The sequence below is a fragment of the Pteropus medius genome, unplaced genomic scaffold, assembly GCF_902729225.1.
Source record: "Pteropus medius unplaced genomic scaffold, Ma_sr-lr_union100, whole genome shotgun sequence".
Classification (NCBI taxonomy): domain Eukaryota; kingdom Metazoa; phylum Chordata; class Mammalia; order Chiroptera; family Pteropodidae; genus Pteropus; species Pteropus medius.
The window spans coordinates 10397480-10412978 of record NW_024350927.1 but is presented as its reverse complement, the minus strand read 5'-3'; the positions used below and the strand labels follow the sequence as shown (position 1 = coordinate 10412978).

At 65.6% G+C, this 15499-nt stretch overlaps 1 protein-coding gene across 9 annotated transcripts in view; it reads left to right on the top strand.

Moving 5' to 3' along the window:
• PRDM16 (PR/SET domain 16) overlaps positions 1–15499 on the top strand; it is a 293758-nt gene that overhangs the window by 266183 nt on the left and 12076 nt on the right. For 4 of the 9 annotated variants that reach the window (XM_039842410.1, XM_039842406.1, XM_039842411.1 and 1 more), the window contains 6 exons: positions 1062–1209; positions 1594–1747; positions 6678–8100; positions 10246–10333; positions 13191–13360; positions 13963–14040. In XM_039842410.1, coding sequence (XP_039698344.1) covers positions 1062–1209; positions 1594–1747; positions 6678–8100; positions 10246–10333; positions 13191–13360; positions 13963–14040 — 2061 coding nt within the window. The remainder of the gene's footprint in view (positions 1–1061; positions 1210–1593; positions 1748–6677; positions 8101–10245; positions 10334–13190; positions 13361–13962; positions 14041–15499) is intronic. The other 5 variants (XM_039842412.1, XM_039842409.1, XM_039842408.1 and 2 more) reach the window with 3 other exon arrangements.

The following is a 15499-nucleotide window of genomic DNA, read 5'->3' as shown; positions in this document are numbered from 1 at the left end:
GTTGGCACCCACTGTCCCAAGAGGCCTCACCCCACGGCCAGGCAGAAGTCAGGACCTGGGGGCCAGAGGCCCCAAGGTCCCCGGGAAAGAGGGGTCCCCATGGGGGAAAGCCAGGCCGTGCGGGGCCCATGCTCCAGGGAGCCAGGAAGGCTTTTCCCGCCGTCCAGAATCTCCTCTGGGACAGGCTCGCAAAGTCAGAGGGCAGCCCCCTCGGTCACTGGCGGGCGTGCGATCGCCCAGGCCTGGCCGCCGGCCCCACCACGGCCTCCCCGGGGGCAGGAACCCTCCGCCCTGAACAGGTGCCTGAGCAGCCGGCATTTGGGCAAATCCCGGCCGAGGCCCCGGGCGGCCACGCTGCTCGAGGGGGTCCGTGTTTTCTTTACATAAACACATAAATCACAATTAATAACAGGGAAAAGGGTACAATCTGCCGGGCGCGCGGGAGCCGAGCGGCTCTGAGCTAAATGGCTGGCTGGGCCCGTAATTAACGGGCCGCGGTGACTGACTGCTCCACTCGCGAAGGTTAACGGAGCACCTGGGGCAGGAGACGCGGGGCGTCCCCAGGGAGCGGGGTCAGCGCTGCCCGTCACCGAGCGGCTGGGCGCTCCGCTCCGCGTCCCCCTGGAGGTCAGCCCGCTCCCACGTCCAGCCGACCCCTCGTCCAAGCCCGGCGTGGCCAGCGAGCACCCTGAGGCCTCTCAGAGGGTGGCCTTGGGCTTCCTGGGCCCGACTGCCCCGGTTCACGACGACAGTGGGCACCTTCTCTCTCAGGGACCACGTCAGCTTCAAGGTTAAGATCGTCCCGAAGAGCAGCTAGGGGCCCTGGGTGGTCTCAGAAAGGGCCTGAGCTCACTCCGGAAGGCCACCTCTGCCCCTCCATCTCACTGGCCTGTCCAGAGGGTCAGTGGACAGACGCGTGCCGGGACGCGCCCTGACCTCTGAGCAGGGAGTGCTGGCCGCTGTGACCGCCGCTGAGAACAGGCCACGCGGGGTTGAGGGCCCGCCCCCCGGGCAGCGGGCGGCAGACGGGCCCGACAGTGACCTCTGTCCCCTCTGCACAGCTTGGAGCAGCACATGGTCGTCCACACGGAGGAGCGAGAGTACAAGTGTGACCAGTGTCCCAAGGCCTTCAACTGGAAGTCCAACCTCATTCGCCACCAGATGTCCCACGACAGCGGCAAGCGCTTCGAATGTGAGAACTGCGTGAAGGTAACGTGCCCTCCCACACACGAGCAGGTCCCCGAGAGGCCTGGGCCCCGCCACGGGGCGGGGCGGGCGGAGGGAGGCAGGCCCCGACTCTCCGGGGCGGCCGCCTGCCCCCAGCCCGTGGCAGGGGAGGCCGGCAGGGGCCAGGCCCCCTCCCCGAGCCCGAGCCTACACGAGCACAGTTTCTCTCTGAGCCGCTACCTCGTGCCTCCTCGTGGCCACAGTCCTCTTGGGAATTGTCGTTGAGGGAACAGACTCTGGGGCCCCCACAGGGGGTCACCACTGCAGCACAGGCTCAGGCAGGGGGCAGAGTGGCCGGCGAGACCCATCACGGCCAGCGGCCACGGCGAGGCGGACGGGCACCGGCCAACGGCATCTGTGTCCCAGGTGTTCACGGACCCCAGCAACCTGCAGCGGCATATCCGGTCCCAGCACGTCGGGGCGCGGGCACACGCCTGCCCCGACTGCGGCAAGACCTTCGCCACATCCTCCGGCCTCAAGCAGCACAAGCACATCCACAGCACCGTCAAACCTTTCATATGTAAGTCGTCCCCCAGCCGCCTCCCACCGTGCCGTGCGGCGCTTCGGGGGTCAGGCCAAGCCATGAAATCCCCAGGGCATCAGCAAGAGCCCTGTTTCTTTGGAAAGTGCTCGTGGCAGCTGCCGACACCTCTGCCACGTGGGCCCCAGGCCCTGAGACTGTCCTGGGGCTGCCTTGTCACAGCTTTGCCCCCTCATGCCCTCTCCTCCCGCTCTGTCCTCACTGTCCCCTCCTCCTCCTCGGTGCCTCCCCTGTGCCTCTCCCTGAGGCGGCAGGAGGCGGGCGGTGGGAAGGACCATCCAGTGGTCCGGTCCACGTCCCGAGGAAGGAGCCAGCAGCCCCTCCCTGCCCCCTCTCTCCCTGCGCTCGCACCCACCCACCCTGAGCTCCAGGAGGCATGACAGTCCCAAACGCGCTCGCTGACTTCCACTCTCCATGTGCACGGCGGCCTCTGGGGAACCCGGGCCAGCACAGTCTGCGGCAGGGGCCCAGCTGTGAATGATGGGGCCCTGTCCTCATGGAGCTTACTGGACGCTGGACGAGCCGGAGGCCAAGCCATATAACATGAGCGACGTCTGTGGCAGGCACATGAGCCGGGGCGGGCAGAGGCGGCTGCTTGAGGCTGGCCAGAGAGGCACAGCTCCTGTCACTGCAGCGGGAGGCCAGGACGGCCGTGGGTGACGGGTGGTCATGCAGAGACCGGCGGCAGTGGGGATGACCGGGGGGCGCCGGCCGAGGGGGCTCAGGATGCGGCTCCAGCACAGAGGCCTTGAAGCCAGGTGTGTTTGGGTAGTGAGTGACAGGGAAACAGGAGAGGGGTCAGAGGTCAAAAAGGGTCAGGGCTCAGGGGTGTGACCCTGGAGGTTCCTATCTGCCTAGTAGTGCAATGAGCAAGCGTTTCACACTTGATAGGGCCGAGTTGCCGTTCACACCGGCATTGCGCTGAGTCGCCATTCACACTGACATTGAGCCAGGTCACCCTTTACACCAACATTGCTCTGGGTCACTGTCCACACCAACATTAAGCTGAGTCACTGTTCACACCAACATTGAGCTGAGTCACTGTTCACACAACTTATTGGGCTTCGATCACTGTTCACACCAACATTGAGCTGAGTCACACCACAGCATTGAGCCAAGTCACCCCTTCACACCAGCATTGAGCGAGCTATCCACCAGCATGAGCTGAGTTTCCGGCATTGAGCTGAGTCGCCGTTCACACATTGAGCTGAGTCTTTTCACACCCTAATTGTGCTGAGTCAACATTCACACCAACATTGAGCCGAGTCACCATTCACACCTTCATTGCACTGAGTCGCTGTTCACACCAGCATCGAGCCGAGTCACCGTTCCCACACGTTACCTCGTGGAATCTTCACAAAATCCTAGGGAGCGGGGCTGCTCTGTCTCCAACTGACAGAGAAGTATGTGACCAGACGCTCAAGGCCACACCACGGAGCCCAGGTTCTGGCTCAAGGGGCCTGGCTCCTGACCCTGGGCTGGGTGGCCCAGAACTTAGGGTGACTCTGGGAGCTTGGAGACTTGGGGTCAAGGTGTCCTCGCCATTGTAGGGGTTGTACAGTGTTGGACATGTGCCCCCAAAGAGGCCGTGCTGACCGGCCAGCCAGGCCTTTGGCAGGCAGCTGGGCTGGCTCCCCGCAGGCCCTGGAGAGAGAGCATCTTAGTGGCGTGAACAGCCTGCCACCCGCAAGGCGGCAGGACCCACTCCCTCGGGGAGGGGCCGGGAAGAAGCAGCTGGGTGCAAGTGAGGCTGGGGCCGTGACCTTGCAGCTGGAGGCATGGTCCGGCCCTCGGGGAGTGTTGCAGCACGCCCCACTGTGGGAGGGGGCGCATGCCTGCACACCCAGTAGTGGCCGAGAAACAGGAAAATTGCACATAGGCGTAGGAATCCCTGCCTTTCTGGGCATGCAGGCCAGCTTCGTGAAGTCCCCTCAGGTCACGCCGACCAGCAAGCTCCAGGAACCACGCACTCCGGCGGGTCCGAGCCCACCGTTCACGATGCCCACTCAGGCCCTGCAAGGTGGGGGAGGGCGGGCAGCCTGGCTGGCCTGCCGGACGTTAGCAGATCTCGCCTCTTGTCAGCTCTACGCCCACCCGGATGCCCCAGCTTTGGGCTAAGGGGGTGAAGCTGAAGAGAGAGCCACTAGGCCAGGCTGCAAGTGTGAGCATTTCGTTCAGATAGAGTGACACGAATTTGAGAGACCAGATGAGGCCTGTGTGGTGGGGCCTGTGTGGCCTCCAGGCCACAGCAGAGTGCACATGGCCCGCGGTTAGGCGCCGCGGTCAGGCTTGGGAGGATGCTCAGCGAGGGGGGCACTTCCACGAGGGGCACGGACTGAGCCTGGCAGGCCCCGGCGTGCGCTAGGCTGCGTCCTCCCGTCAGGTGGCACCTGGCTGCCACCACGGCCCCCGCAGAGCCATGCCAAGATGTGCCGGAAGTCCCCAAGCCCCCACCTCTCTGACCATGCAGACCGAGGCAGCGTTACTCCCTGGCGGTGCCTCCTGCCCAAGTACGTGCCAGGGCGCGTGCGGAGTGTGTGCATGCGTGAGTGTGTGCGAGCGTGGGTGTGTGCGTTCGTGTGCACACCTTCAGGGAAAAGGCAGTGCTGACGGGGTGACTACTGGCCAGGACCCCTCTGCATCCTGGCAGGGCCCGGGGGCACACTCTATCCGGGGGCCTTTCTCAGCCCCGTGCAAGCGGCCACCTCCCTTCCCGGCTCTGAGCCAGCTGCCGGCCAACCCAAATCCAGGACCTGCATCTCAGCCCCCCACGGCCTCTCTGCAGGACCCCTCCACTGTGGGAGCAGGGAGGGGCAGGTGGGAACCGGGAGTTTCAGGCTCCCCGAGCCCGGGCACATGTCCAAGCTCAGGAGGACGGCGGCCCCTAACAGGGTATTGACAGGGCTCCTCCGGGGCCGGGGGCACAGGGACGTGTCACTTGTTTGTCCATCCAGGCCTGAGCTGAGGCACAGGCGCGAGACCCGAGGGTATTTATAGACCATCCTGTGGAAACGCCCCTACCCCAGCAGCCTCCCAAAGAGGCAGATTTGATTAAATGAGGCAACGCTCTTCCCCTCAGCCTTGCGAGCGCCCCGCCATGCCGGACGGCCGAGAAGGCAGAGCCGTTAATATAAATAGATACCGTGATTAGAGACCATGATAATCTCTGGGCCAGAGCTCCCAGCTGGAATAGCGTGACATCAGGCAGGCCAGCCATCGTGGCCAGCAAGGAACGCACTGGAGGCATTGTTTTCACTGGGGCTGCATTTAGGACACAAATTGTCCTGCAGAGAGAGACACGCGGTGTGTGTGTGTGCGCGCGCGCGTGTGTGCGCGTGCGTGTGTGTGTGCGCGTGCGTGTGTGTGTGCGCGCGTGTGTGTGTGCGTGCGTGTGTGTGTGCACATGTTCCTCCCACTGCTAGAAAAACAAGAGGAGAAAGAAAAGCTGGCGATTTGCTGACACTCAGCTCACAGGCCACTGGGAAAATGGCCGAGCTGGGCCCCCTGGGACCCTGGGTCCTGGAGGCCGCTCTGGCTGGCACTGCCCTCTGCTGCTCAGAGCAGAGACCAGCGTCCGCCCGCCTGAGCCTGGCGCTGCTCCTTCAACCCGTTTGGGGAGGTTCCTGTTTTGGAAGCATGGACCCAGCCCCTCTACACGGCCATGCCTGGGGCTCCCCTACCACCCCTACCTGCAGGCCACCCCCAAACGATGGTCGCGCCTTGCCAGGGCCCCAGAGGCCCTGACTCAGAACCCCTCAGTGGGCCGTTCCCCCTGAGGCCTCCCTTTCCTGGGGGCAGAAAGCAGAGCCAGGGACAGAAAAGGGGCAGGGGGAGCAGGGGAACATCTTGCACTTTAGAAAGCGGAGACCTGAGCTGGGGGGGCGGGGCTTCCGGTCACTGTGCCGGAGCAGCATCGCTGACGGACAGAGGCGCGGTGGGGGTTTGGGGCAAGGTGCCGCAACCACAGACGTGACCGCCTGCGGGACGGGGCCACCCTGAGCGGTTTTGGGGTCCCTGGCCCCACATGACAGACGCTCACAGGGAGGAAGGCACAAGCTGCGGCCGCGCCCCATCTCCCAGTGAGAAGGATCTGTCCGAGCCAGCCCGGGACCCCAGAGGAGACACCGAGGGGCTTTGCCAATTCGTGCCGGTCACCGGGCGGCGAGATGCACATGTGCATGTACATGTGTGTGCACTCATGCATGCAGGCACACGCACATGGCCATGTGTGCACACATGTGCGCATGCACGGCATGCACATGTGTGGCACACCTGTGTACACACATGCAAACTGTGCCCATCCCGTGGCAATGCATGTGCACACCTGCAAGCACATATACACATGTACTTACACATGCGCTCACACACGCACATCTGAACATGCACATGCAGACACAACCGCGCACAGTGACATATGTGTGCACTCACATGCAGGCACACACAGCCATACGTGTGCATGTGCGTATATGCACACATGCGTAACACGCCTGCCTACACATGCGAACATGTGTACACGTCTGCGAGCACATCTAGACATGTACATGCATCTGTGCTCACACGAGCACACATACCTAAACACACACATGCAGACACACCCCCACACATAGCGACATGCACGTGCACTCTTGTGCAGGCACATGTACACAGCCGTGCGTGCACACACACGATATGCACAGCATGCAGATGTGTGTAACACAGCAAGCACACATACACACGTGCATGCACATGTGCTCACACACACCTGGATGCACGCATGCAGACACCCACACACATAGCAACACGCGTGTGCGCACGTGCGCGTGCCACGCGAGCACAGGCTGTCCCGATGACCGGGGCGGAAGCGCCCGCGCCGTGCCCCCGCCCAGGGTTTCCCGTAATTTCATACGGCGTTCGTGTTTGCTTTCCGCTGACGTTTCAGGCGAGGTCTGCCACAAGTCCTACACGCAGTTCTCCAACCTCTGCCGCCACAAGCGGATGCACGCCGACTGCCGCACGCAGATCAAGTGCAAGGACTGTGGGCAGATGTTCAGCACGACCTCCTCCCTCAACAAGCACCGGCGCTTCTGCGAGGGCAAGAACCATTACACACCCAGCAGCATCTTCTCCCCGGGGCTGCCTCTGCCCGCCGGGCCCGCGATGGACAAGGCCAAGCCGCCCCCCAGCCTCAACCACGCCGGCCTGGGCTTCAACGAGTACTTCCCCTCCAGGCCGCACCCGGGGGGCCTGCCCTTCTGCGCGGCCCCGCCGGCCCTCCCCACGCTCACCCCCGGCTTCCCGGGCATCTTCCCTCCGTCCCTGTACCCCCGGCCACCTCTGCTACCTCCCACGCCGCTGCTCAAGAGCCCGCTGAACCACGCGCAGGACGCCAAGCTGCCCAGCCCCCTGGGGAACCCGGCCCTGCCCCTCGTCTCCGCCGTGGCCAGCAGCGGCCAGGGCGCCACGGCGGCTGCAGGGGCCGAGGACAAGTTCGACAGCCGCCTGGAGGATGCGTACGCCGAGAAGCTCAAGGCGCGGGGCAGCGACCTGTCGGACGGCAGCGACTTCGAGGACATCAACACCACGACCGGGACCGACCTGGACACGACCACGGGCTCGGGCTCGGACCTGGACAGCGACGTGGACAGCGACCGCGACAAGGCCAAGGACAAGAGCAAGGCGGCCGAGGGCAAGCCCGAGTTCGGGGGGGGCCCGGCGGCCCCGGGGGCCCCCGGCGGCGTGGGCGAGGTGCCCGTCTTCTACGCCCACCACTCCTTCTTCCCACCGCCCGACGAGCAGCTGCTGACGGCCGCGGGCGCGGCGGGCGACTCCATCAAGGCCATCGCCTCCATCGCTGAGCGGTACTTCGGCCCCGGCTTCGCGGGCGTGCCGGAGAAGAAGCTGGGCGCGCTGCCCTACCACGCGGCCTTCCCCTTCCAGTTCCTGCCCAGCTTCCCCCACTCCCTGTACCCCTTCACGGACCGCGGCCTCGCCCACAGCCTGCTGGTCAAGGCTGAGCCCAGGTCGCCCCGGGACACGCTCAAGGTGGGCGGCCCCAGCGCCGAGTCCCCCTGCGACCTCACCACCAAACCCAAAGAGGCAAAGCCCACGCTGCCCGTGCCCAAGGCCGCGCCGGCCCCGGCGTCCGGCGAGGAGCAGCCGCTGGACCTGAGCATCGGCAGCCGCACCCGGGCCAGCCAGAACGGCGGGGGCCGGGAGCCCCGCAAGAACCACGTCTACGGTGAGCGCAGACTGGGGGCCGGCGAGGGGGTGCCCCCGGCGTGCCCGGCACAGCTGCCGCAGCCCCCCCTGCACTACGCCAAGCCATCCGCCTTCTTCATGGACCCCATCTACAGGTATTAACATGTCCTGTCCCCACCTGCCCCCCAGGTGGGCTGCTGGGCGGCTCTGTGTGCGTGTGTGGGAGGTGATGCTCCTGGTCCCCCCCGAGGCCTGCCCCTCTGCTTTGCTGGCTTCAGGGGGTGCCTGCGCTCAGGGGTCTGTGCCTCAGCACACGCTGGCTCGGCCCCTCCCCGGGGCGGGTCCCTGGCTGGGGCCTGGGCCAAGTCTTCTGATACACGCGGCTCCCCTTCGCTGATGGCCACTGGGGTGCCCGCCGCCCTGCCTTGAGCCCCTTCCGCTCTCTCCAGCTGTCTGCTCTGGACCAACTCTGTCCCCCGCAGAACTCAGACCCACACCCCTTTCTCTGCTCCCAAGGTCTCTGTTCCCTTGAGCTGCTCCTCAGAGCCTGAGCCGGGGTCTCTGGTGGCCCCGGGAATTCAGTGGGGAGCCTCCGAGAGGGAACCCCTGGTTCTCGGAGCGGAGAGAGAGAGAAGGAGGGTTTGCAAAAACTAGTATCCGTTTACTTTGCTAGTCCTCCCAGCGAAGGGCCGTCTCTGTCGCCCGCAGTTCCCGGGCAGGCTTTGATCAGGTGGGTTGCTAGGTGGGAGGGGTCCGCCCCCCGCCGCACGTGTGCTGGGGTGCTGGGCAGGCTGAACCCTGAGGAGAGGGCTGTGAGCATGTGCGGGCTTGGGAGGGAGCCTGGGGGTGCAGCCGAGCAGGCCCCGGTGGCGCGGACCGCGCCTGGCGGGAGAGCGGCCCGGGAGCCTGCTGTTCCCCGAGGGGCCAGCCAGGGCCCGGCGGGGTGTGCAGGTGCAGTCAGCCCTGCTGAAGGTGCGCGTGGGAGATATGGCGGCAGAGGCGCCAGCGACGGGCAGGCGGGCGAGCGTCCTGCTGTGCCCGCCAGCGCCCACGTGCGTCCCCACCCTCCCCCAGCCTGTGGGGCCACCGTGCGGCAGGGGAAGGGGTGGAGACAAACCGCGCCCCTCCCCCATGCGTGTCCCCTGCCCTGCACGTGGCACCACCTGCAGCGCTGGGCAGCACAGGTCCAGCCTCGGCCTCCGCCAAGCCCTGCAGAGCGAGACTCTGTTCCCACACACCCGCCAAGCCACGCCCGGGGCCTCGTTCCCCGCCGGGGGGGCCTCCCCAGAGCCCGTCACTCGCCCCCCTCCCTCCTGGACCCAGCCCTGGGTCTCGTGGGCTCGCCCGCAAGATGCACCTGCCTCTGGGGTCCCCGGAGTGGCTGTGTGGTCCCGCACCGGCCTCCTCTCCTGCTGGCCATCCCCGTCCTGCTCCGGCCAGCGCCCCGGCCGGCCCCCTGGGGGGCTGCGTCACATTTACAAGTGACGTGAGCGTGCCCTCGTGCGAGCGGCACAGGAGCGACTGGTCCGGGTTTGCTCAGGGGGCTGCGTCTGCGTGTGGCGAGGTGGCGGGAGTCCCCAGAGCCGAGAGTACATCTCAGCCCCGCAGGGGAAACTGAGATGGGGAAACGGTGAGGAGAGATCGCGGGACACGGCCCCGGCCGCCTCCTCCACCGGCTCCGTGGTGAATGGAGCTGTCACCAGAATCTGGGGAACATTCTAGAATTGTTATCGCTAGCAGCCTTCACAAGTTTAGGGGTAGAGGCCACCTGGCTGGGCGAGGAGGCCCCGGTCACTTCCCTGGGACGGAACCCACTGGTCACTCGCGTTTACCGAGGGCAGAGCACCCATGCCCAGGGCCGGGAGGGCAGGGAAGTGGGTGGTGGGGGCGGCGTGCACTGTGCACCACGTCCTGCTGTGGTCAGCCGGGGGCCCCGGCAGGGCTGAGCCCTCACGGGGCTGACAGGCCACGTGGCAGAGGCTGGTGCTTCGGAAGAGAGTCCAGGCTCCGGCACTGGGCGTCTACGCACACACGGGTGCCCGCGGCTGGGTGCCAGGGGGACAGGAGGGAGACACGGCCGGGCCCGGCGCCGGTGACAGGGGCTTACGAGGGGCCGCACGAGCGCTGGGCAGGCCGCAGCCAGGAGGCTCACGCAGGCTAGTGGGGCGGCACACGCGGGTCACGGGCGTCCCCGCTTGGTGATGTGACGGCCCGGAAGTGAGGCCCCCACCTGGCGACCGACGGGGTGGGAGCCGGCGGGCCGCCCGGCGGGGTACGTAACCCTCTGTGTTGCTGTCCAGCAGGGTGGAGAAGCGGAAGGTGCCGGGCCCCGTGGGCGTCCTGAAGGAGAGGTACCTGCGGCCGTCCCCACTGCTCTACCACCCCCAGGTGAGACGGGCCGGGCCGGGCCGGGCGCGCCGAGCAGGCACCACTTCCCCGCCTGCCACGTGCCCAGAGCTCTCGCCCCACGGACCCCCAGTCACCGTGAGGCCAGGGGGACAAGCGAACAGGGAGGCTGGTTCTCAGCAGCACCCTGTGTCTCTCGGAGGCCACCAAGGACCCCGGCCCACAGGGGGATCCCCGAACCTCAGCTCGGGATGTAGCAAGGGGATGAGCTTCAGTGGGGCAGCGGGCAGAGTGAAGGAGTGAACCCCAGAATTCCAAGTGTGGGGGAGGTCGGCACGGCCGGGAGGCGTGGGCGCGGGCGGCCTCTCTGGGCTGTGCGGGCCTGGAGGGAGCTTCGGTGCCAAGGCCAGGACAGGACCGGCCTGCGTGCAGGGGGCCGAGCGGGAAACGAGGGGCAGGAGCAAAGAGGAGGGACCGGCGTCCGGGCCGGAGGGTCCCAGGCGGGGGGGGCAGCCAGAGCCCTCCTCCCCGGCTAGAGTGTGGTGAAGCCGTCTGCCCGACTAGAGCTGGGGTGTGGGAAAGAAACCCCAAGGCTGGGCAGTGGCCTCCGACCCCGCCAAGCCTGCAGGCACTGCTGTCTGCCCTTCCGGCCACATTCTCCCAAGGGGGTGGGCACAGAGCCGTGGCAGCAGCTGGGCTGAGCAGCAGAGCCCGGCAGAAGCTCTGGGATTCTCTGCTCGTTGGCCCCCCAAAGCCACAGGCCTCCTGCCCACACCCGGAGGGTCCAGGGGCCCAAACCGCGCGGGATGGGCCTGAACCCCGCCTCCAGGCAGGCAGACAGGGCATTGTTCTCTCTCTCGGGCTGGGACAAACACCCCAGCCTGTGAAGCCCTCACCCTGCCTGGCTCACAGCTAAACTTAGTGCCCCCCATTGTTTCACTGGGGCCGTGGAGTTTGCTTAATAACTTCCCCCGATTTTCCTCGGGATGGGCTGGAAAGAGCCGACAAGCCAGCCAGGCACATCCTGTGTTTGTGTTTGTGACAGAGCCGGCCCGGATCGGGCAGAGCAGGCTGGGCAGGCCGGACCTGGGGAGGCCTCTGGGAGACCCACCCAGGACTGAGGAAGGGAGGCCCGGCAGGGGGACCGGCCACCCATTGTCTCTCCTGTCCCCTCCCCCTGGGCCCCGCCACCCCCACTGCCTGCCCTGTGGGCCCAGAGCCTGGTGGGGAGAGGGGGTGATGGGAGATGACCAATAAGTCACCTGATTAAATGGCCTGAGGTCAGGCCATCACTGGGGCCGGATAACTGATGGCTCCTACAAAGTGTGGGCTCGCTGCCATGAAAGACGTCAGCCTATGCTGGTCACGTGCCAGGCGGGACACTGCCAGGGCCCTGGCTAGGTGGCAGGCAGCCCTCACCCCCTCTGGCGGTTTTGGGGAGTCGGGTGGTGGAGAGTTCCAGACCCCTCCAAGGCTGTGGCTAAAACCAAGACCACAGACAGGTAGGCAGCAGTCTGTGCTCCAGGTCCATCCAGGCTGTGGAGGGGACAGTTTCCACCTGTCCCTCAGTGGGACAGGGAGGGCAGCCTAGGGCAGGAAGCATCCTGCGTCTGATGGGCGACCAGGCCTGCCCCATGGGGTCACAGCCCTGGGTCACAGCGAGGCCTGGGCCCTGATGGGCGGACACCATTTTCTATCCATCAAGCCCTTTCTGGGTGTTTCTGTTGTAACCAGGCAGTTGTTCCCAGCTTATGCCCCGAAGGGCCCTGGCCGTAAGGAAAGCTTCCTGTTCGCCCTGCCCTGCCCGGCCTCCCACAAGGCCGGGCTCACCGGGCCACCCACCTCCATCCAGGGCAGGAGCACAGGGAAGTGCTGCCGAGGCCTTTGCAGCTTCGTCGGCCTCCTCCTCTCTCATGTCCCCAAGCCTCAGGGGACAGGCACAGTCAGATTCTGAGCACAACTCTGCCTAACAGGCAGAGATGACCAGTGCCACAGCCCCTTCTCCCTGAGCAAGCCTTGGCACCTCCACGGAGCAGGGAGGTAGCTCCTGTGTCCTCCTGGAGTCTGGTACCGTGTGGCCCTGGAGCACCCCCCGGAGCACCCCGGGGGCACTCCCGGAGCACCCCCTGGCACGTGGTTGGTGGGGTCCAGTCTCAGGCTGCGGATTTCTTTCTGGGCCTTCCCCTGCAGTCATGGCCTGCGGCCACTAGGTGGTGGTGGTGGCGCCTCAGGCCCGTGATCCCTGTTTAACCTGGGATTCAGGTAGCTGTCTTAATTTGTCAAAACTCAAAAGACAATTTAGAGTCTACGGCCATGCCACCCTGAACGTGCCCGATCTTGGCCGATCTCGGAAGCTAAGCAGGGTCGAGCCTGGTTAGTACTTGGATGGGAGACTACCTAGCAATGCGGGGTGCCACGGGCATTAAAAAAAAAAAAAATTAGTATTATTCTGTCTTTAACCCAAACTAGTCATCCATGGGTGCTGGACACGGGTCAAACTATCAGGATGCTGATGGCTCGTTTCAAAATAAGGGTTTGTATAATCCCATTATAGGCAGCCTGCATCACTGTGTCCCACCAGGCCGGGCAGACAGGCTGGCTGGCTGCTGAGGGCTGGTTCCAGCTGCCACGGCCTGGACCCTGGACTGTCATGGGGGTTCCGTGGAAGGACGAGGGCAGGACTGGCCACAGGAAGTGGAGGAGTTCAGCTCCACGGCCAAGAAAATGAGACGGCTGTTTCCAATGACAGCCTGAGGGCCCACCGGCCTTGTCCTGGGCTGGCGCACTGACATGCTCTGTCACCGAGGACCCTCAGAGGCCCATGGCGTGGGCCCACGCTCTTCAGGGGAGGTAGCAGCTCCGGGGAGTCCCCCAGCCTTTCCTGCTCTCGTGCCCACAGGTGTCAGCCATTGAGACCATGACGGAGAAGCTGGAGAGCTTCGCGGCCTTGAAGGCGGACGCTGGCGGCTCCCTGCAGCCCCTCCCCCACCACCCCTTCAACTTCCGGTCCCCGCCCCCAACGCTCTCGGACCCCATCCTCAGGAAGGGCAAGGAGCGGTACACATGCAGGTGAGACGCAGCGAGTCCCTGGGCTGCAGGGTGGCCCTGGCCAGGTGGCCTGTGAACCAGGACTTCCAGGAAAGACCTCAGTCACAGCTTCCTGCCCCGTAGCAATGGCCCGTTACCTGCAAATACGCATGTGCGGGGCGGACCCCCTCCCCTACCACGCTGTGTTCCTGGAAGCTCGAGAAAACGCCAGCCGGCGGCAACCGAGCCGTGCCGGTCAATGTTTAATCCCAGCTCCCGGAGGGGACCGAAAGCCCAGCATCGGGGAGGGGGGCCATCCCAGCGGCCCCCTGTCCAAGCTGGTCCGAGCCAGCTCAGCACCCTGGGCCGCAGGGCTGAGATGCTGCTCAGGGAGGGGGCGCAGCCCGAGGGGGCCAGAGCCAGCCGGTCCATGTGCCCGGGGGCACACGTGGAGTCTCTGTTAAGCTCAACTGGGCCCTGGGGCTGCGACAGGTTGAAATCCGTGATGTGCAGCTGGGCCACCTGCCCCAGGTGTGGGAGCTGGGGACTCGGACCCGGTCAGGGGTGGGGGGCAGGCTGGGCCAGTAAAGCACCTGGGCGCTGAGTCTGACTCCGCCTGCCGTTCCCCTCGCCCGCCACTCCAGGTACTGTGGGAAGATCTTCCCTCGATCTGCAAACCTCACGAGACACCTGAGGACGCACACCGGGGAGCAGCCGTACAGGTGCGAGCCCGCCCGGCGTGGGCAGCGGGTGGGACGGTGAGGGCAGCGGGTGGGCACCAGGCGCGGCTCCCCGCCCCTCCCCAGGGCTCTCCCTCCTGGCCCCACGGCCGCCCTGCGCCCTGACATGTTGCAGAGATGAGGCAGGAGTTGCCTGACGGGCTCCCGCAGGCTCCCGCCCGCCCGCAGGGGCCTGTGCCCGGGGCAGCTCTCCCTCCCGCCGCTGGGGTGTCAGCTGGGGCAGGGGCTCCGAGCGGGATCAGCTAGAAGCCAGGGGCCCAGGGCTGGTCTGTTGCACCAGCCCCGGCCCCAGCTGATGTCATCCCGTGCAGTGGACCACGGCGGGTGCCTAAGGCAGGGAAAGGAGCTCTGCAGATGCGGGTCCCAGCCAGGCTGGGGTGTCCTGAAGGGTTTGCTGGAGTCCCCTTGACCGCCCTGGACAGAAGCCGTGTGTCTGCTCCCCACCTCGCCCCTCAGTGCTTGGGCAGAGGCGGCCACACAGCACACTGGGGGTGGGGGGAGATGTGTGTGATGGGTGTGGGAGCATATCCGCATTTCTGATGCCCCCGAAGTGCCTGGGGTCCAAGCTCACGGCCACACTAGCTTACCGCCCTGGCCCCAGGAGAAGCGGGTCCTGCTCCCTCCATCCCTGGGGCCTTGGTCGGGCACAAGAAGGGCCGAGGGTGACACCTGGCTTCTGGGGACTCCCTCCCCGGGGAAGGACCCCCGGGAGTCGGCATTTTAGTGAGAGCCCAGCTGATGCTGCTCCTGCCGGTTCAGATGCCGAGACGTCCCCTGGGGGTGTCTGGGGAGCAGCTGCCACGGGGATGAGGAGTTTGGTGAAGTTTAAAGCTGGCCGCATGCGGCGCCTACATGTGGCCACACTGAGCTTGGAGTCGCCCACTGGCCCTGGAGACTCATCCTTGGGGAGGGAGCCCGCAAGGGCGCCCGTGGGTGACGTGGCTCCATGCCGCACTGGAGGCGTAACAGATGTCCCCGGCCACCACAGGGCCACGTCCTGTCCCGGCTGGTTGTCCGGTCAGCGCCCCAGCACCCCCTGACACACAGGCCACCCCACCACACACACCCCTCCAAAAACTGCGTCACAACCTAACAAAGGCTGGCAACAGAAAGCTCGAGCGGCTCTGCCCCCCGCCCGTGTGCTTCCTCTGCAACCAGGGCCGACTTTCGGGCAGGGCTGGGCGTGAGGCCGAGCTTACAGCAGAACCGATCAGCATCAATTCCTTTAGCTCTCGCCGGTCTGCGAGGTTCAGCTTGCAAGCCGGCAACTGCTTTGAACATCTGTGTTGCAAATCCTGACTTTGTCTGGCTCGAGGCAGCCCTGTGATGGGGAGTCTGAGGGTATGACTTTCCTGTGACGTCATGGGGGGTCCTCAGCTGCTTTGATCACTGGCAGGACTTAAGCTGGAGGAGAGGCGAGTTCGCACTTCCACCCGGGCAC